General features: G+C 44.1%; 1 protein-coding gene across 2 annotated transcripts in view; it reads right to left on the bottom strand.

The window, feature by feature from the left end:
• The window catches only part of ARF1 (ARF GTPase 1), a 145728-nt gene that overhangs the window by 71179 nt on the left and 52567 nt on the right, over nt 1–21982 (bottom strand). For both annotated transcript variants that reach the window (XM_069210982.1, XM_069210983.1), the window contains exon 3: nt 7846–7956. In XM_069210982.1, the coding sequence (XP_069067083.1) occupies nt 7846–7956 (111 nt within the window). The remainder of the gene's footprint in view (nt 1–7845; nt 7957–21982) is intronic.

Genomic DNA, 21982 nt, shown 5'->3' with positions numbered 1-21982 from the left:
ACTGTTCTGCACCATATGAATAGCCATACCAATACATTAAAACAAATCTCCTCATGTGAAGAATTAAGCATGCACCAATGTCATGCGATAGTAAGACTTTTACAGCATTTCTTATGTACTCTCACTCTTCCAGCATGTGATCTATGGTGATTTTACAATTTACAATTCTTTAACTACCTTCATTTTCATGGACCTTGTTAACAATATTCTTTCTTCCTGTGCCCACACATCCTCTGATACATAATTATTAGAAGATGCCTGTAATATCCCAGATTCAAACAAGGGAGTAAATACTTAAGAAGCTAAAGAAACAAACAGTAGTTCAGTTAACAGGATTCAGACTGCAAATATCCCCCCCCCCCCCCCCAAAGATACATATACACAGATATATATATATATATATATAATAATAATAATAATAATAATAATAAACGGAAAATGCCACTTACCCAGTGTACATCTGTTCGTGGCATGAGACGCTGCAGATGCACATGCTGTGCATTATCCTGCCATCTAGAATTGGGCTCGGAGTGGTACAAGTTGTTTTTCTTCGAAGAAGTCTTTTCGAATAATGAGACCGGCTCCATTGCGCATGGGCGTCTACTCCATCTTAGATTGTTTTCCCCGCAGAGGGTGAGATAGGAGTTGTGTATTATAGTCCATGCAATGGAGCAAATATGTATGTACATAATGTGGTTTGAAGCGATATATTTTCAAATTTACAAATGTTCAACTTCAAACGGCTACAGGCTCCCGGGGAGATGGGCGGGCGCCTGTGAATCTGCAGCGTCTCATGCCACGAACAGATGTACACTGGGTAAGTGAAATTTTCCGTTCGATGGCATGTGTAGCTGCAGATACACATGCTTTGCATAGACTAGTAAGCAGTTATCTCCCCAAAAGCGGTGGCTCAGCCTGTAGGAGTTGAAGTTGTTTGAAATAAAGTTCGTAGTACTGCTTGTCCTACTGTGGCTTGTGTTGTTAACACATCCACACAGTAATGCTTAGTAAATGTATGAGGCGTAGACCATGTGGCTGCCTTACATATTTCAGTCATTGGAATGTTTCCTAGAAAGGCCATGGTAGCACCTTTCTTTCTAGTTGAGTGTGCCTTTGGTGTTATAGGCAGTTCTCTTTTTGCTTTGAGATAACAGGTTTGAATGCATTTAACTATCCATCTGGCAATGCCTTGTTTGGATATTGGATTCCCTGTATGAGGTTTTTGGAAAGCAACAAACTTTTTTTTTCTCGAATTTGTTTTGTTCTGTCAATGTAGTACATTAATGCTCTTTTGATGTCTAATGTATGTAGTGCTCTTTCAGCTACAGAATCTGGTTCTGGAAAGAACACTGGTAGTTCTACAGTTTGATTTAAGTGGAATGGTGATATGACTTTTGGTAAGAATTTAGGATTTGTTTGTAAAACTACTTAATGCTTGTGTATCTGAATAAAGGGTTGTTGTATGGTAAATGCCTGTATTTCACTTACTCTTCTTAGAGATGTGATGGCAATTAGAAATGCTACTTTCCATGTTAAATATTGTATCTCACATGCGTGCATGGGTTCAAACGGTGGACCCATGAGCTGTGTTAAGACAATGTTGAGGTTCCACGAAGGAACTGGTGGTGTTCTTGGTGGGATAATTCTTTTTAGGCCCTCCATAAAAGCCTTTATGACTGGGATCCTAAAGAGTGAAGTGGAGTGCGTAATTTGCAGAAAAGCTGAAATTGCGGTGAGATGTATTTTAATGGATGAAAAAGCTAGCTTTGACTTTTGCAAATGTAGTAAGTAGCTTACGATGTCTTTGGCAGACACGTGTAAGGGTTGAATTTGATTATTACGACAATAATAAACAAATCTTTTCCACTTATTTGCATAGCAATGTCTAGTGGTTGGTTTCCTAGCTTGTTTTATGACTTCCATACATTCGTGTATAAGGTTTAAGTGTCCAAACTCTAAGACTTCAGGAGCCAAATTGCTAGATTCAGCGATGCTGGATTTGGGTGTCTGATCTGTTTGTGTTGAGTTAACAGATCTCGTCTGTTTGGTAGTTTGACATGAGGCACTACTGAGAGGTCTAGTAGTGTTGTGTACCAAGGTTGTCTTGCCCAAGTTGGTGCTATTAGTATGAGTTTGTTTTGACTCAACTTGTTTACTAGATATGGAAGGAGTGGGAGAGGGGGAAAAGCGTATGCAAATATCCCTGACCAACTCATCCATAACGCATTGCCCTGAGACTGATCTTGTGGGTACCTGGATGCGAAGTTTTGGCATTTTGCATTTTCTTTTGTTGCAAATAGGTCTATTTGTGGTGTTCCCCAACTTTGGAAGTAAGTGTTTAGTATTTGGGGATGAATCTCCCATTCGTGGATCTGTTGGTGATCCCAAGAGAGATTGTCTGCTAACTGATTCTGAAACCCTGGAATAAACTATGCTATTAGGCGAATGTGGTTGTGTATCGCCCAATGCCATATTCTCTGTGCCAGGAGACACAACTGTGTAGAGTGTCCCTCCCTGTTTGTTTAGGTAATACATCGTTGTCATATTGTCTGTCTTGACAAGAATGTGTTTGTAGCTTATTATGGGTTGAAATGCCTTTAACGCTAGAAATACTGCGAGTAGTTCTAAGTGATTTATGTGAAACTGTTTTTGCTGAGTGTCCCATTGTCCCTGGATGCTGTGTTGATTGAGGTGTGCTCCTCACCCTATCATGGAGGCATCTGTTGTTATTACATATTGAGGCACTGGGTCTTGAAAAGGCCGCCCTTGGTTTAAATTTATATTGTTCCACCATTGAAGCGAGGTGTATGTTTGGCGGTCTTTCAACACTAGATCTAGAAGTTGACCCTGTGCTTGTGAACATTGTGATGCTAGGCACTGTTGTAAGGGCCGCATGTGCAACCTTGCGTTTGGGACAATGGCTATGCAGGAGGACATCATGCCTAGGAGTTTCATCACCATTTTGACTTGTATTTGTTGTCTTGGATACATGGCTTGTATTACATTGTGAAATGCCTGTATCCTTTATGGACTTGGAGTGGCAATCCCTTTAGCTGTGTTGATTGCCGCCCCTAAGTATTGCTGTGTCTGACACGTCTGAAGGTGTGACTTTGCGTAGTTGATTGAGAAACCTAGTTTGTGGAGGGTTTCTATGACGTACTTTGTGTGTTGTGAACACCGTTCTAGCGTGTTGGTTTTGATTAACCAATCGTCTAGGTACGGGAACACATGTATTTGCTGCCTTCTGATATGTGCAGCTACCACTGCCAGGCATTTTGTAAAAACTCTTGGCGCAGTTGTTATCCCGAATGGCAACACCTTGAATTGGTAATGTACCCCCTGGAATACAAACCTTAAATACGCTGTGTGAAGGATGTATCGGTATATGGAAATATGCATCCTTTAGGTCTAGTGTTGTCATGTAGTCTTGTTGTTTGAGCAGTGGGATTACGTCCTGTAATGTCACCATGTGAAAGTGATCTGATTTGATGTAGGTATTTAATGTTCTGAGATCTAATATAGGTCTTAGAGTCTTGTCCTTTTTGGGTATGAGAAAGTACAGAGAGTAAACGCCTGTTCCTTTCTGTTGAATTGGTACTAATTCTATTGCTCCTTTTTGTAGCAACGCTTGGACCTCTAGTCTTAGAAGATCCATGTGTTGTTTTGACATATTGTGTGTTTTCGGTGGGACGTTTGGAGGGAATTTGAGAAATTCTATGCAATAACCATGCTGGATAATTGCTAGGACCCAAGTGTCTGTTGTTATTTCCTCCCAATGTTTGTAAAACTTGGTTAGTCTCCCCCCCCCAACAGGTGTTAGGTGATTTGTGACGTGGAAGTCACTGCTTGTTTTGAGGAGTTTTGGGACTTTGGAACTTCCCTCTACTCTTTTGGAATTGTCCCCCTCTATATTGTGCCCGAAAACTTCCCCGCTGATATTTGCTCTGATAAGTGGGCCTGGTTTGTGAGGTTGTGGGTTCTGTAGTTTGTCCTCGAAACCCCCCTCTAAACTGCGTTTTGCGAAATGTGCCTATGCTCTGTGGGGAGTAGAGTGCGCCTATGGCTTTGGCCGTATCAGTGTCCTTTTTAAGTTTTTCGATAGCAGTGTCCACCTCCGGCCCAAACAACTGCTGTCCGTTAAAAGGCATATTCAGCACGGCTTGTTGCATTTCCGGCTTGAATCCTGACGTACGCAACCATGCGTGTCTCCTTATGGTTATTGCTGTATTTACGGTCCTAGCAGCTGTATCTCCTGCATCCATTTCTGACCGTATCTGATTTGAGATACTTTGTCCTTCCTCCACCACTTGTTGTGCCCTTTTCTGGAACTCCTTGGGTAAGTGTTCAATGAAATGTTGCATTTCGTCCCAATGAGCCCTATCATATCTTGCCAGCAGTGCCTGTGAGTTGGGAATACGCCATCGGTTGGCAGCTTGTGCTGCAACCCTTTTCCCCGCAGCGTCGAACTTGCGACTCTCCTTGTCTGGAGGAGGTGCGTCTCCTGAGGTGTGAGAGTTTGCTCTCTTGCGAGCTGCCCCTACTACCACAGAGTCTGGTATTAATTGCTGCGTGATATATACCGGGTCTGTTGGCGGTGGCTTGTACTTTTTTCCCCACTCTTGGAGTTATGGCCCTGCCCTTCACAGGCTCCTGAAACACCTGTTTGGAGTGTTTTAGCATTCCGGGTAGCATAGGTAAGCTGTGGTATTCGCTATGAGTGGAGGATAGTGTATTAAACAAAAAGTCATCCTCAATAGGTTCTGCATGCAAGGTGACGTTATGAAATGCAGCTGCTCTTGACACCACTTGTGTATAGGCTGTACTGTCCTCAGGTGGCGACGGCCTCGCTGGGTAACAGTCTGGGCTGTTATCTGACACTGGCGCATCATAAAGATCCCATGCGTCGGGATCATCCTGACTCATTCCAATATGAGTTGGGGATTGCATCAGTGGTGGAGTGGCTACCGGTGATGTGTGCGTTGATGGTGGTGGGGATGGTGGCGGTTTTGTTTGTCTTGCCACCTTTGCCTGTGGCTGCTTGTCCTTTTCTTGAAAGGCAAGTCTTCTTTTCATCCTAATTGGGGGAAGAGTACTTATTTTCCGTGTCCTTTTGGATGTGGAGCCTTCTCTGAGTGTAGTCTGGCTCCATTGACTGTAGTTCTTGTCCGAACTTACAGGGAGTGCAGAATTATTAGGCAAATGAGTATTTTGACCACATCATCCTCTTTATGCATGTTGTCTTACTCCAAGCTGTATAGGCTCGAAAGCCTACTACCAATTAAGCATATTAGGTGATGTGCATCTCTGTAATGAGAAGGGGTGTGGTCTAATGACATCAACACCCTATATCAGGTGTGCATAATTATTAGGCAACTTCCTTTCCTTTGGCAAAATGGGTCAAAAGAAGGACTCGACAGGCTCAGAAAAGTAAAAAATAGTGAGATATCTTGCAGAGGGATGCAGCACTCTTAAAATTGCAAAGCTTCTGAAGCGTGATCGAACAATCAAGCGTTTCATTCAAAATAGTCAACAGGGTCGCAAGAAGCGTGTGGAAAAACCAAGGCGCAAAATAACTGCCCATGAACTGAGTAAAGTCAAGCGGGCAGCTGCCACGATGCCACTTGCCACCAGTTTGGCCATATTTCAGAGCTGCAACATCACTGGAGTGCCCAAAAGCACAAGGTGTGCAATACTCAGAGACATGGCCAAGGTAAGAAAGGCTGAAAGACGACCACCACTGAACAAGACACACAAGCTGAAACGTCAAGACTGGGCCAAGAAATATCTCAAGACTGATTTTTCTAAGGTTTTATGGACTGATGAAATGAGTGTGAGTCTTGATGGGCCAGATGGATGGGCCCGTGGCTGGATTGGTAAAGGGCAGAGAGCTCCAGTCCGACTCAGACGCCAGCAAGGTGGAGGTGGAGTACTGGTTTGGGCTGGTATCATCAAAGATGAGCTTGTGGGGCCTTTTCGGGTTGAGGATGGAGTCAAGCTCAACTCCCAGTCCTACTGCCAGTTCCTGGAAGACACATTCTTCAAGCAGTGGTACAGGAAGAAGTCTGCATCCTTCAAGAAAAACATGGTTTTCATGCAGGACAATGCTCCATCACACGCGTCCAAGTACTCCACAGCGTGGCTGGCAAGAAAGGGTATAAAAGAAGGAAATCTAATGACATGGCCTCCTTGTTCACCTGATCTGAACCCCATTGAGAACCTGTGGTCCATCATCAAATGTGAGATTTACAAGGAGGGAAAACAGTACACCTCTCTGAACAGTGTCTGGGAGGCTGTGGTTGCTGCTGCACGCAATGTTGATGGTGAACAGATCAAAACACTGACAGAATCCATGGATGGCAGGCTTTTGAGTGTCCTTGCAAAGAAAGGTGGCTATATTGGTCACTGATTTGTTTTTGAATGTCAGAAATGTATATTTGTGAATGTTGAGATGTTATATTGGTTTCACTGGTAATAATAAATAATTGAAATGGGTATATATTTGTTTTGTTAAGTTGCCTAATAATTATGCACAGTAATAGTCACCTGCACACACAGATATCCCCCTAACATAGCTAAAACTAAAAACAAACTAAAAACTACTTCCAAAAATATTCAGCTTTGATATTGAGTTTTTTGGGTTCATTGAGAACATGGTTGTTGTTCAATAATAAAATTAATCCTCAAAAATACAACTTGCCTAATAATTCTGCACTCCCTGTATGTCCTTGCATTTGGGAGGACAGTCCCTGTTCCTCTATGTAGGAACCAGATTTCGGTTCCGAGGCTGGATGTTTGGGAATGGAAACCTTTTCGGTAGCCTTCTTCGGCTCCGACAACACCTTTATTTTCGGTGTTCCGGTCTCTCGGTGCCGACTTGTTTCGGTGCCGCCCTCTCGGTGTCGAACTTGCTCGGACCCACTATCTCGGGCTCGAGTTTGCTGTGTGCCGGTATCTCGACCGGAGTCTGATGACTTCGACACATGCGTGCCTTTTTCGGTGCCGATGGTCGGTCACCTATTTTTCGGGTTAAGCCATGGCCTGCTTGCGGTGGCGTCCCCTGGGCTTTTGTGGTCTTCTCGTGAGTTGTGTGTGTCGATGTCTTACTCACGGTTTTAGGCGTCTCTTCGGGATCGAGCTCTTCCGAGTCCAACTCCTGGATGGAGAAGGTTTCTTCTTCCTCCAAGTGTCTTTGTCCTGTCGGCGCCGGCGCCATTTGCAGTCTTCTTGCGCTTCGGTCTCTTAATGTCTTCAAAACCGGAGCTCTTCAAAAGTCGGTGTCGATCTGTTGTAACTAACCCGATACCGAACGCAAACAATACCGTCGAATTTTCCGAGATTCTAACTATCTTTCCGAACCGAAACCCGGAGCGAAAAGGAACACGTCCGAATCCGATGGCGGAAAAAAAACAATCTAAGATGGAGTCTACGCCCATGCGCAATGGAGCCGAAAGGGGAGGAGTCCCTCGATCTCGTGACTCGAAAAGACTTCTTCGAAGAAAAACGTGCAACACTCCAAGCCCAACACTAGATGGCGGGATGTGCAAAGCATGTGTATCTGCAGCTACACATGCCATCGAACATATACATATATACACACACACACACACACACATACAATTACTGTGCTCTATGTGAATTAACTTAGTGTTCATAAACTTACTGGAATCTTAAAGTTTATAAGGGCAAAATGGCTAAACGGCTAAACACAAGAAGACTGCTCTTCCTGTAAGAAAACCATGCACTGTCATTGTCATTTACTTGGGGTTTGGGGCAAGGTAAGGATACCAGTTATTGTTGAATGACAACAGTAGAACATTATTAACAACGTAATGAAGGCAGACTGACCTTGAGTGTTCTGGAAATAGTGGCGCCAGAGGGGGCGAATTTTATCCTGGCCACCTACATCCCATACTGTAAAACTGATGTTCTTGTACTCTACAGTTTCTACGTTGAAACCTAAAAGAACAAAAACATTAGGTAACATTTGCACTTTGAGAACTTAATGGTATATACACCACACCAAAAAACAAAAAAACAAAAAACTTCAAGCGATGTATAAGAAGTCAGATTAATAGCAGTTTTAGTTCAATTGAAGATTTACATTAAATATTTTACTCTTTAGGAAGGTTTTACACTCTTCAGGGACAGTTATTTGAATTGCGATTAAATGCAGATGCGACACTTGCACAACACTGGATAAAAAAAAGCAGACACAGACACTGCAGGGGTACAGAAGAATGAGATCAGTGAGCGTCATGCCATGGGGCAAACAGGTGGAGAAGATAAATGAATACTTGGTAAAAGCAATTGCAAAATGACAGACAGTGCAGAGGGTTCCAAGTATTGCAGTTTGGAAGAAGGTAGTTCAACTGGTTCTATTTCAAGATTAAAGAGGGGTTAACATAGGCTGTCCTTTCTTGACGGACTACGTTTTCTCATGCAGGAGTATTCCAGTTAAATTATCATCACTGCAGATCTGCTGAAAAAACGAACATTTTCTTTAACTTAAGTGATCCCATCTAATATGTGCAAAGCCCAAAGTTGGCAATTACACATTTGAGCATTATTTGGCATGGAGCTATGAATGAAAATCTTTGGGTAACTGTATGCTAAAGGGGACTGTAGGAAGTTGGCTCTGTATGCACTATTTCAAAGTAAGGAATAGTATATGCACAGAGTCCAAGGGTTCCCCTTAGAGGTAAAATAGTGGCAAAAAGAGAGAATACTAATGCTCTATTTTGTGGTAGTGTGGTCGAGCAGTAGGCTTATCAAAGGAGTAGTGTTAAGCATTTGTTGTACACACACAGGCAATAAATGAGGAACACACACTCAAAGACAATTCCAGGCCAATAGGTTTTTGTATAGAAAAATATATTTTCTTAGTTTATTTTAAGAACCACAGGTTCAAATTTTACATGTAATACTTTAAATGAAAGGTATTGCAGGTAGGTACTTTAGGAACTTTGAATAATCAAAACAGCATACACAGTTTTCAAATAAATCACATATAGCTATTTTAAAACTAGACACTTAGTGCAATTTTCAACAGTTCCTGGGGAGAGTAAGAGTTAGTTTTTGCAGGTAAGTAAACCACCTGCGGGGTTCAAGTTTGGGTCCAAGGTAGCCCACCGTTGGGGGTTCAGGGCAACCCCAAAGTTACCACACCAGCAGCTCAGGGCCGGTCAGGTGCAGAGTTCAAAGTGGTGCCCAAAACGCATAGGCTTCAATGGAGAAGGGGGTGCCCCGGTTCCAGTCTGCCAGCAGGTAAGTACCCGCATCTTCGGAGGGCAGACCAGGGGGGTTTTGAAGGGATTGGGGGGGGACACAAGTTAGCACAGGAAGTACACCCTCAGCAGCACGGGGCGGCCGGGTGCAGTGTGCAAACACACGTTGGGTTTCCAATGGAAATCAATGGGAGACCAAGGGGTCTCTTCAGCGATGCAGGCAGGCAAGGGGGGGGGGCTCCTCGGGGTAGCCACCACCTGGGCAAGGGAGAGGGCCTCCTGGGGGTCACTCCTGCACTGGAGTTCCGATCTTTAAGGTCCTGGGGGCTGCGGGTGCAGAGTCTTTACCAGGCGTCGGGATCTGGGAGTCAGGCAGTCGCGGTCAGGGGGAGCCTCGGGATTCCCCCTGCAGGCGTCGCTGTGGGGGCTCAGGGGGGGGCAACTCTGGCTACTCAAGGTCTCGCAGTCACCGGGGAGACCTCCCTGAAGTGTTGTTTCTCCACAAGTCGAGCCGGGGGCGTCGGGTGCAGAGTAGCAAGTATCACGCTTCCGGCGGGAAACGCAGTTGTTTTAAAGTTGCTCTTTTGAAACAAAGTTGCAGTCTTGGGTGAACAGGGCCGCTGTTCTCTGGAGTTTCTTGGTCCTTCTAGAGCAGGGCAGTCGTCTGAGGATTCAGAGGTCGCTGGTCCCTGGGGAGAGCGTAGCTGGAGCAGTGTCTTTAGAAGTGGGGAGACAGGCCGGTAGAGCTGTGGCCAAAGCAGTTGGTGTCTCCATCTTCTCTGCAGGGTTTTTCAGCTTAGCAGTCCTCTTCTTCTTAGGTTGCAGGAATCTGAGTTCCTAGGCTCTGGGGAGCCCTTAAATACTAAATTTAAGGGCGTGTTTAGGTCTGGGGGGTTAGTAGCCAATGGCTACTAGCCCTGAGGGTGGGTACACCCTCTTTGTGCCTCCTCCCAAGGGGAGGGGGTCACATTCCTATCCCTATTAGGGGAATCCTCCATCTGCAAGATGGAGGATTTCTAAAAGTCAGTCACCTCAGCTCAGGACACCTTAGGGGCTGTCCTGACTGGCCAGTGACTCCTCCTCGTTATTCTCATTATCTCCTCAGGCCTTGCCGCCAAAAGTGGGCCCGTGGCCGGAGGGGGCGGGCAACTCCACTAGCTGGAGTGCCCTGTGGTGATGTAACAAAGGGGGTGAGCCTTTGAGGCTCACCGCCAGGTGTTACAGTTCCTGCAAGGGGGAGGTGCTAAGCATCTCCACCCAGTACAGGCTTTGTTACTAGCCACAGAGTGACAAAGGCACTCTTCCCGTGTGGCCAGCAACATGTCTTGAGTGTGGCAGGCTGCTAAAACCAGTCAGCCTACACGGGTAGTTGGTTAAGGTTTCAGGGGGCACCTCTAAGGTGCCCTCTGGGGTGTATGTTACAATAAAATGTACACTGGAATCAGTGTGCATTTATTGTGCTGAGAAGTTTGTTACCAAACTTCCCAGTTTTCTGTGTAGCCCTTATGGTGCTGTGGAGTCAGTGTTTGACAGACTCCCAGACCATATACTCTTATGGCTACCCTGCACTTACAATGTCTAAGGTTTTGTTCAGACACTGTAGGGGCACAGTACTCATGCACTGGTGCCCTCACCTATGGTATAGTGCACCCTGCCTTAGGGCTGTAAGGCCTGCTAGAGGGGTGACTTATCTATACTGCATAGGCAGTGTGAGGTTGGCATGGCACCCTGAGCGGAGTGCGATGTCAACTTACTCGTTTTGTCCTCACCAGCACACACAAGCTGGCAAGCAGTGTGTCTGTGCTGAGTGAGGGGTCCCCAGGGTGGCATAAGATATGCTGCAGCCCTTAGAGACCTTCCCTGGCATCAGGGCCCTTGGTACCAGGGGTACCAGTTACAAGGGACTTACTTGGATGCCAGTGTGTGCCAATTGTGAAAACAAAAGTACAGGTTAGGGAAAGAACACTGGTGCTGGGGCCTGGTTAGCAGGCCTCAGCACACTTTCAATTCAAAACATAGCATCAGCAAAGGCAAAAAGTCAGGGGGTAACCATGCCAAGGAGGCATTTCCTTACAAAAAGGTAATTCTCTTAAGCCAGCACATTTCAATACAGAGACAATGGTTACTAAAAGGGTCACCAATAAAAGAAGCCACCACTTACACCTATCTGGGCATCAAGCTGGACTCAAGGGCCTCCCATGTGCCACACATGGAAGCTATATGAGGGAAGACAATGGCCTTAAATGTTGCCTGCTCAACCCAAGCTAAACGTCCTCAAGCCCCTGGTTACAGTGATCAAGTCGAAACTGATTCCGAATATCACATGGAGGCCAGATAATGCTTGCCAATGATGCTAAGCTTTTGGATAAGCTTTTACACTTGAGTCCTTTAAGTGGACTTTTCAGCTTCAGAGGTTGACACCAGCACTGGTCAGACTGGATTCCGCCCTGGTAAAGCAGTCAATAGACAGGCTAGAGGCCTTTGTAAAATGTTGCCACATGAGGACATCCCCTCAATGATTTACTGGCAAATTATATTTGGTCTGAAATTAATCAACAGAGAGGGAAATGTGGTTTTAAAAAGTATTTACAGGACAGCATTGATGCCCTTGGACTTGATGAATTATGGCACCTGGGTACAAGCAAGTTTTTAAGCATGTTGTCAACAGATGTGTAAGGTTGAAAAGCCTGGGGAAGATAAAGTTACACTAGCCAAACAAATTCATGGGTGACTGGTGTTAAATTCATTTGATGCTCAAAATGAAATGCCTTATTTTGAAACTGCCTACACTGTACGCATCAAAAGGAAGTTAAGGGCGACGAGTTGCACCAGTTTCCTACTCTAGATTTCAAGCCCAAATAGTAGCATGAGGGACAAGAGGTGTTTATGCCAGACAAAAGAAATACTGTTGCACGTCTTATCTCTGCCCATCCCTAATCAACCAGCAGAAGGTCCTACTGTGTAATAAATTTACAGCCCTAGAAATATGAACCAGCAGGACTGCAGATATGGAGTCTATAAAGCCTCAAAACATCACACTGAACATTCAGCTGGTCCAGTTTGACATTTTTAAAAGTCTGGTTAAGGCCAAGGACTCTCCCAAGTAGATCCCCTGTATTAGGAAGGTGCTCTACAGAAACAGGATGCTGCACAAGACTGGGGGAACATGGCGGGCAGCTAGGAGTTGAGCCGCGAGTCCTCCGAGCCGCACCGGGGGTTGCCAAGGCAACGCAACGCAACGCAGTACGAGGAAGGAGGTGGGAGCTGCTGGACGCGCGCGCGGCAGCTCCAGTGTCGGCGTTTCTCCGAGTATGGGGAAGCGCCAAAATAAGATATTATTTACCTCTGTCGGAGGTCCATGTCTGTGAGGAATTTAGCCCCTCGGAGAGACCGCTTGGGGGCTAAAACCGGCTGAACCGGCTTGTGGACAAAGGAGCTTGATGGAAAAGCCACTTCTGGAGGTATGGAGATATCCAGAAGGTAAGACTCCTGCCTAGGAGCCATAGACTGGGATTTTCTCCCCCCCCCCCAAGGCTAATTGGTGGATTTAGGTGGTTTGCGGGCTATAGGGAGTAGTGTTGGAGTAGTGTCTGGGCAAAAAAAAATAAAAAAAATTATATATATATAATATATATATATTTTTTTGAGTCTCCCTCTCAGCTCCCCCCCTTCCTGTTTGTTAGATAACAGAGGGGGAGGGCTTCTTATCAAAATTAGACCTGGCACACAACTCAACGCAGGCCGCGGAGGCGGCAGGGAACAACGTAAGGAGCAGTTTTATATGGAGAGAAGTGCAGGAGGTCTTGTTTAACCTCAGGTGTATGGAGTGGAGCTATAAGGGGTTTGCGCCAGGGGAGACGCTACACTGCTCTGTGCAGTCTTCGAGGCCCAGGATCACTCTCTGGAGCAGACTTTGCAGAAATAAAGAACCAAGGAGGGGTGATAACTACTTCAGCATTGATGTCACCGGTTAAGCACCTTGTAAAAGGTCCTCAGGGGGGGGAAATCGGCAAGTCGGGAGTGATACGGAAAGGAAAAGCAGGATCTCGAGTTTCGGAGTGCGCTATAACTACTGACAATATATGTTCGACAAAAAGGAGAGGACAATTTAGAGTAAAAGAGAGCCGGGGTGAGGAGGAGATTAACACGAAAGGGGGTCCAGGAGGAAAAAGGGATACCCCAGGATCAATCTCTAAATACTTCCAGTCAGGTATGGAGGAAACAAGTAAGACTCCTTTTGCGTCTACGGAATCACACATGGCCCCAGAGGGCCCAACTATTTTAGAGCAGGGTTCCCCGCTGCAGTGGGAGGCGCAGATGAATCAGCTAACTGCAGTAGGGGGGGGCTCGTTAGGGGGCAAAGAAGATTATCCAGGACCTAGCGCTTCAGCCTTACAGGAGCCTGGGGATGGGGGAGTATATGAGCTCCTGCTCTCCCTTAAGAAGGAGATTCGTGAGAGGTTTGAGACTTCTGAAAATAACCAGGCTAAGATACAAGAAGCATGTGTGATTTTAGAGACTAAGATCAATCAGCTAACAGATCGGGTCGGCATGGTGGAAAAGGCTATGGAGTTGCAGCAAAATCAGGTGTTGGCCAACTCTCAAGATATTGCGAATCTTAAGCGGGGGAGAGGGCTATGCAGGATAAACTGGAGTTTCTGGAAAATAATATGAGAAGAAATAACATTAGAGTTCTTGGAGTTCCGGAGGGGGTGGAAGGAGTAGACCTCAAGGGTTATCTAGTATCATTGATAAAAGAGGCGATGCCAGGTTCAGCACATCTGAAGCTGGAGGAGGATATTCAAAGGATACACCGTGATCCATTCAAAGAAAATCCAGGAAGGAAATCCCCTAGAAGAATATTAGTGAACTTTGCCACCTATTCTATAAAAGAGAAAATTCTGAATGAGGCTCTGAAGGGTGGGAAATTCACTAAGGATAATTGGTCTTTTAGAATTCGATCAGATGTCTCCAGAGTGACTTTGGATAGACAGTGGGAGCTGGGCAAATTAATGCAAGAGCTCCGCTCTTTAGGAGCAATCGTACAGTTAAGGTTTCCGGCGGCCCTGCGGATTATGTGGCAGAATAAAATGCATAACATAAGAGACCCTGAGGAGGTTAAGGCCTTTATAGAACAGATAAAGTCGCGATAGTGCAATAGTATTGACGTGATTGAAGAACTCCCGGTGTGGGGGGTGCGGAGGGCTTAAAGGGGCAAGCAATGGCTGTCCTAGTAAAAGCAGGGAGGGTTCCCATGGGTGGAGGAGATAGGGGTATAAAGGGTGTAGAGGGTTTTGGAGATTTGGTGGGTTGGGGTGTGGGGGCACAAGGGGAAAAAGGGTTAAAAATAAAATAAAAGTCCTCAAGATGGGTTTTCAACATGTTATGAAAGGGGAGATCCAGGTAATTTTTTTTTTTTTTTTTTTTTTTTTTTAGGATAGGATGGGTAAGCAGCTAGGCCTGTCACTAAAAATAATGTCATGGAATATCAACGGGCTTAGGGTCAATGGCAGAAGAAGGAAGATCTTGGAATTTCTTAGGCAGGCAGAGGAGGAGGTGATTATATTACAAGAGACGCACCTTTTACAAGACGAATGGGAAAACGTGTTCAAGAATACAAGATGGATATCTAGGGGAATAGTGACTAAGCAGTCGTGCCCAGTTAAGGGCATTGCTATTCTTTTTAAAGAAAGAATAGCGAAGGGATTAGTTATTGGCGAGGTACATGTTGATTTAAAGGGTAGATGGGTGATGGCGGAGGCCGTTTTTTTTTGGAGTATGGCTCACGTTCGCAGGTTATTATGGACCCAATATAGATGATGCCACCCCGTTTTTAGAACTATATAACCTTCTTCTGAAATCCAAGTACCCGATTGTACTAGGTGGGGATTTCAATATATTACTGAATTTGGCCTTGGATAAGTCCACTCCCCGAGGAATGGCTAATTCCCCTAGATGTAGGTTACGGGTTAAGCAGGCTATGATTGATCTGGGACTGGTTGATGTGTGGCAGGTTAAGAGGGGGGAGGGGGGTGTAGGACCTAGATTTACTTTTCATAATAAGAAATATGGGCATAGATCTAGAATAGATTTTTTCCTAGTACAGAATAGCTTGATGGGAAATGTGGATTCAATAGTACATGCCCCGCTACATTTATCAGATCATGCGGCTGTTAAGTTGTATCTTTCCTTCACGGCACAAATTCCTAGGTTTCGAGGTACAATAAGTCGTTTATTATTACTGGACGATCTAATTATTGAGATACTAAGAAAGGACACAATAGACTTTTTTGAAGTGAATCAGGGATCTGCTAGCTTGCAAATAGTCTGGGATGCATATAAAGCCTATATAAGGGGGAGGCTGATTAATTTGGCCATATTTAAGCGTAGGGAGGAGAGAGAGAAAATACTGAGTCTTGAGACCAGCATAGCGATGCTGCAGGACTCTATACAAGCCGCACAGGGAATGGGGAACGGGAATCAATTAAGGTTGCTAGAACGACAACATAAGGAAGCCCATTTGAAACTAGAGCATTTACTGGAAGTCCGAGAAAGAAAGAAATGGGAAACTAGTCAGTATGCCCACTACGAGTACGGGGAAGGATGTAGTAAGTTACTGGCTTGGAAGGTAAAATCTGACCATTCAAAGAAACATATTGCGTCAATCAGGTCTAACATCACAGGTCAGCTTTGTGTAAAAGGTACAGAAATAGAAGCTGCCTTTGTCTCCTTTTTTCAAGATTTGTATGCAGATGAGCTGCGGCATTCTGAGGAGCAGGTTAGAGATTTCTTGGCTACGGTCAGTTTGCCTCGCCTGGAGAGCTCAGGGTTGCACATTTTAGAAAGGAGAAATAACTGGGTCAGAATTAATGGACATTTTTAAGGGCTTGAAGAGAAGTAAAGCGTCAGGCCCAGATGATCTCCCGAACGAGTTATATCTGGCACTGAGGGGAGAATTAATTCCGGTTCTATTGAAATTATTTAATCATATGCTTCTAGAGGGGGGGTCAAGCACCTAGCTCCTGGAGGGAAACAGTAATCTGTTTGATCTTGAAGCCTCATAAGGACCCAACACAGTGCTCTTCTTATCGACCTATTTCATTACTCAACTCGGACTATAAAATTTATACAAGTCTGTTGTCTAAAAGGTTGGGGAAGGTTTTACCGGGACTGGTCCACCAAGATCAGAAAGGGTTTATTAAGGATAGACAGCTACAGGAGTTAGTGCATGATTTATTGGCGGCAATTGATCTGGCTTCGGTAGAGAGGCTTCCTCTTGCAATAATAACCTTTGATGCAGCCAAGGCATTTGATCAAGTAAACTGGATATTTTTGCAGGTGGTTATGGAAAAGTTTGGATTAGGGATTATTTTTATCAGAGCAGTTAATGAACTATATAGGTCACCAACAGCGAGAATTCTGATTAATGATGTGCTTTCGCAAGAAGTAGCTATTTTCAGAGGGACGCGGCAAGGCTGTCCTTTGTCTCCTCTGTTATTTGATCTATATATTGAGCCACTTGCGACACGGATTAGAAATAATAGGGAAATCCTCTCCTTTCAGAGTAGGAGTTGGGAAAAGAAGGTCGCACTATATGCGGATGATCTTATGATCTATACTAGGGATCTCTCTCTGTCACTTCCTTCAATACAATTGGTGATAGAAGATTTTGGTAGAATGTCGGGATATAAAGTTAACGCTGAAAAAACAGAGATTATGTGTTGGAATATGGCATATGAATCTCCGTTAATTAAACAGGAAATTAGGTATTTAGGAGTTTTGATCACGAAAGAATTGGAAGACGTGGCAAGGGTAAACTTTGAGAAAACATATTTAGAGGCCAAGAGACTTCTAAGATCATGGGCGGCTCTCCCGCTGTCCCTAATAGGTAGATCTAATATTCTGAAAATGATTATTTTGCCAAAATTCACATTTTTATTCAATACTATTCCGTTGGAATTTAAGAGTAAGTGGTTTATAAAACTACAAGGAGATATGTCTTCGTTTGTTTGGGCACAAAAGGGAATAAGAATCTTGTGGAAAAAGTTATGCAAGAGAAAGGAACGGGGGGGCTAGGAACACCTGACCTCTATAAGTACTATTTGGCTTTTCAATTTAAGAATAGTAGAATTCTCTTAAACAAAAAATCTGACTATACACTAATGTGGGCAGCATTGACAGCATACATGGGGGATGGAGCTGAGTTTTTTCTATACAAATTTGGCCACCCAAAATATTTCAAAAAAAGTTAGACTCAAGATTTTGTGGCAGGCATGTAAAATTTGGATACAGATCCGCAATTTATTGCAGATAGCTTATTACTCAGGCTCAGCTCCAATATGGGATTCACCAGGCACTCCGGTATGTCTGTGCGATAAACTTTCAAATCCACTAAAAGTTAGCGGGATAATACAATGGGGACAAATTATAGAGGGTGTGAATTTGGTACCATGGGCCACATTTTTGGAGAGAGTGGGAGAAAACATTTCTAAATTTAAATACTACCAGCTGGTCAGTTGGATCAAATCTTTACACAAAGGAGAAATTGGTAGATCCAGCTGGGAGGAGAAACTAAATCAAAGATCTATACCGAAAGAAGTGGCGGTTTGGTACAAAGCATTGTTGGAGGCAGTCGAGGAGGACCCTCCTCTTCCATGCCAGAAATGGGGAGAGGTGTTCCCAAATATAAACATAATTGCGATGTGGCAAAAATCATGGTATATCCTCTGGAATACGGAGAAATCTGCGGCAATAAGGAAGAATCATCTGTTTACATTGCACAGAGTGTATTGGACTCCAGCGAGACTATCTCGGATAAGTGGAACCCAGAGGAAATGCCCACGATGTGAAGGCACTGAGGCGGATGATGTGCACATGTTTTGGGACTGTCCAGGATTAGCTAAATATTGGACAGATGTGCAGACTGTCTTAAATAGGATATTTGGGGAAGAAATAATTTTGAATCTTGGCTTAGTGTTATTTGGCGTCTGTGAGATGAGAGATCAATCTCAGCAACGTTTATTATTCCTTTTGATGCTTACCGCCAGGCGACAAATTTGTTATAAATGGATAAGTGCACAACCTCCTACAGTACAGGAGTGGCTGATATCAATAGATAGATGGTATAAATTGGATAGAGCTGGGCCGATCAGTAAAAGAGATGTTTTGTGGGTGGGATGGGAAAATGAATGGCAAAATACTATTTAAATGTTTAAAGAGGTCCGATGATTATACCTGCCCCCCTCATGGATGTACCGGGCCCTATTGGCCAATCAGGATTTTTGGCAAAGGAGGGGACGACCTGCCAAGGAGATAAGGAGATCCACTGAAAAGTGCGCTGGGTGGAATGGCCCGCTGATACTAAGGGGCTGGATACCGGTAGCATATTTATTCTCCCGCTATTGGCATGGGCTGGTGAGATGAGGACTATAAAAAATAAAAAAAGGTGCTCTACAGTAGTGCCCAGAATTTATATTAAGGTCCCATTCTAGTGGTGTACAGTGTTAAAATCTGTAGTTAAGTCTTTTAGACAATCGAACAATAATGGTATCGTTCAAGCTGTCCCTGGCCCGAACAATATCCCTCAAGTTCTTTTTAAACAAAATATACCACTTTGGACACATTTTTGGTTGTGATGCTGAATCCCATTTTGCCCTCTGCAACTATTCCAAGCAATTGGTGAGGCTCAATCATCCACCCCATTTTTTAAAGAAGGAATAGCTCTGACAAGTAAATATCACTGCAAGATGTGGTTCCAAAATATTCATCAACCTTCTTGTTACAAGATCTATCACTGTGGTCATTAGAAGCTGACAGATTGCCCCTAAACCAGACAGGCTTCATGAAGAGTCAAGTGACCTCGTCTATTCTGATAGCGGAGGACTTGATTATGAAAAGAACAAGTGACACCAGAACACAGCTATTCATGGCGTTTCTAGATTTCAAAGCGGCGTCCGAGTGTGTCCCACAAGATAAATTATGGAAAAACTTACAGCACTGGGGGATCCCACAAAACCTACTGGGGGCAATAAGGTTATTATATAGAAGGCCTAGGTTAGGATCAAGACTGGGAGTCACCCATCGGGAAGGTGGGTGCAGAAACTGGCCTGAAACAGGGGTGAGTGCTCACATCCCTGCAGTTCAATCTGAATGTTTCTGATTGAACACCTGCCCTGGATGAACAGGCATCTCATGCCCAGACACTTGGTGGTCTGCCTTTGTCCAATACCCTTTATAATCGCAATTTACTTCTTTTAAGCAATAACTGGTTATGATTACAAAGACTGATTGCCTTGTGGGATATTCTGGTGAAAACCACCTTGAGGTCAATCTCAATAAAACAAAGGTGTAGGAAGTTGGCTCTGTATGCACTATTTCAAAGTAAGGAATAGTATGCACAGAGTCCAAGGGTTCCCCTTAGAGGTAAGATAGTGGCAAAAAGAGATAATACTAATGCTCTATTTTGTGGTAGTGTGGTCGAGCAGTAGGCTTATCAAAGGAGTAGTGTTAAACTCGCTTTATTAAAATCGAGAGTTTGAGAATAAATATTGTTGCTCTGCTAGTGAACACTACTAAAAACAAGGCTCACTAGAGAGCTCAGCGCATAAAAGGCACACCTATAGCATGGACAAAAACATGCACACATTTTTGGGAAGAAAATGCAGGCCAAAGTCTCTAGAACTGAAACATATGCCCCAAGACAAAGCCTACATCTTTCCTTGATTATTCCTGTAAAATTAAGAGGGTATATATGAAAGCTTTTGTCCATGGCTCCCACAGTGTGGCATTACAATAAGCACCAATTTGTATGCCAAATTACTCAGGACGGTGCTGGCTCTCTGGTACCACATGGAGAGTAGGCAAACAGCTTGCGAGAGAAAGCCAGGGCCAAAGTGGTGGGGAAATCACAGGACACTAGTGATGGTTGTTTAAACCATTAAATGGGCAAGGTGGAGGGAGTGTTATCAAAGGTTGTCGGAACTGAGTAAGATCAAGGCGGGTTAATAAGAGCTATGATCTGCTTGACTCCCCCATTACCCCTTTCCCCCAGCTTTCTGGGGGATGCGTTTAGAAACGAGATAAAATAGTACATAGGTAGCGGTTATGATTTTGGTAAGATAATTTATTTTCATTGCTGTGGTGACATTCTGGTAATCGCTTCTCCCATTGCGTGCACCAGTGTTGGAAACCTTCATCTTTGTTAGCAGCTGCTGATCTGTGCAGGTCTGAAGCAGACTGTGCTGTTAGCTAAGCTAATGTCCACATGGCATAAGCAGTGTTTGCAAGCACAAAGCTAGGCATTGTTCTCTGTAAGGAAGGCCAAAAGGTTAACTAAGGAGGAAGCAAGCATTTTTCTTTAGTAGTTAAGATCGTTAGGTACCAAGTGACAACTTGGGGTTCACCCATCGAGTAACTGAGCTGTAAAAGGGCATGGGTCCAGCATCCAAGATTTGTGGCTGCCATTCACGGAGATGAACGATAGGGGTGGCCTTTGCAAACCTGCTTAAATTTCTTAGCAAAATAGAAAGTAAGCATCGGGGTGCAATTTCTCTTCTTGCAACAAAGGACAAGTTCCTCAAGCAGCTGAAACAATGATCCATTATTTGGATGCCTTAAAAGGAAGACTAAAAGATTTACTTGCCTGTAGCTGTAGTTTCTCCAGAATTGGTATCTTCGATAGGTTCACATGCTTGATGGAAGTTCCACAGTATCATCAAAGCAGTGGTTCAATACAAAACATAGCCTTAAGGCCATAACAAAAACTTCAACAAGCACAATCTTATTCAAGATAACACATCATCCTTCCGATTTCAATAAAGCACTTACGAGAAGGAATAATATAAATAGGTGAGCCTCAAACAGGGAGGAGGGGGACTTGTAAATCTATGAAAGACATCAATTCTGGAGAACTAGTTCTAGGTAAGTAACTTTTCTTCTCCGGAACTGGATCTTCCATAGATACACAAGCTTGAATCAGAAAACAAGCAGTCTTTGGCATACTGAGACTTCTGAGGCTAGGGGGGGTAGGACGATACGGGATAAACAATTTGTAACAGCTCTCACCCTTATAGAAAAAAGTCGTAGAGCCGCCTGACCAACTGTAGCATCCGTCTGCACCACACAGTCCAGTATATAGTATTGAGTAATTGTAATCTGTTCTTCCATGCACACTTCTGGATGAATTTGCTGAAACCCTTCCTTAAAAAGGATGGCCAGCTTTACCACTGCAGAATACAATGGCAACACATTCAATGATCGGTAGTCTCCTTCAAAAGTGATAGTCCTTTCCTAGGAGGACTATAACCTACGAGCAATGAATCAGATTTTTTAAATTTTGCTCACCTTAAGTAAAAGTTTGCCCATTGTCTGATATATAGCCGGTGATGTGTTCTTTCCGGTGTAGTGCTGAGACTTAAGGATTGCTGGCTTGTTAGAGGGATATTCCACTAGTTTCTTAGCATGACCATGGTAACAATTGTTGAGAAGGTTCCTTTATTGTGAAATCCAGAATTTCTCCTGCTCTTCTTGAGGAGGTTAAAGCCAATACAAGAGCAACTTTCCAAGAGATACATTTTAAGTCTTCTTTGTATTGCTTACTCAAAAGGACGTTTCATAAGCTGAGGAAGTACAGTATTATGTCACCAGTGGAAAAGCTCTAAAGAGTCATGTTAGGATTTATTTTTTTTGTCAAGAACTGTCTGGCCGGAGATCGGACTGATTCTGTGCTGTAATTTGAGAGAGCAGCAGGGGTATCTTCA

The sequence above is a fragment of the Pleurodeles waltl genome, chromosome 10 (genome assembly GCF_031143425.1).
Source record: "Pleurodeles waltl isolate 20211129_DDA chromosome 10, aPleWal1.hap1.20221129, whole genome shotgun sequence".
Taxonomy (NCBI): domain Eukaryota; kingdom Metazoa; phylum Chordata; class Amphibia; order Caudata; family Salamandridae; genus Pleurodeles; species Pleurodeles waltl.
Note: the sequence above shows the minus strand (reverse complement) of the source record. Positions and strands in the feature narration are given on the sequence as shown.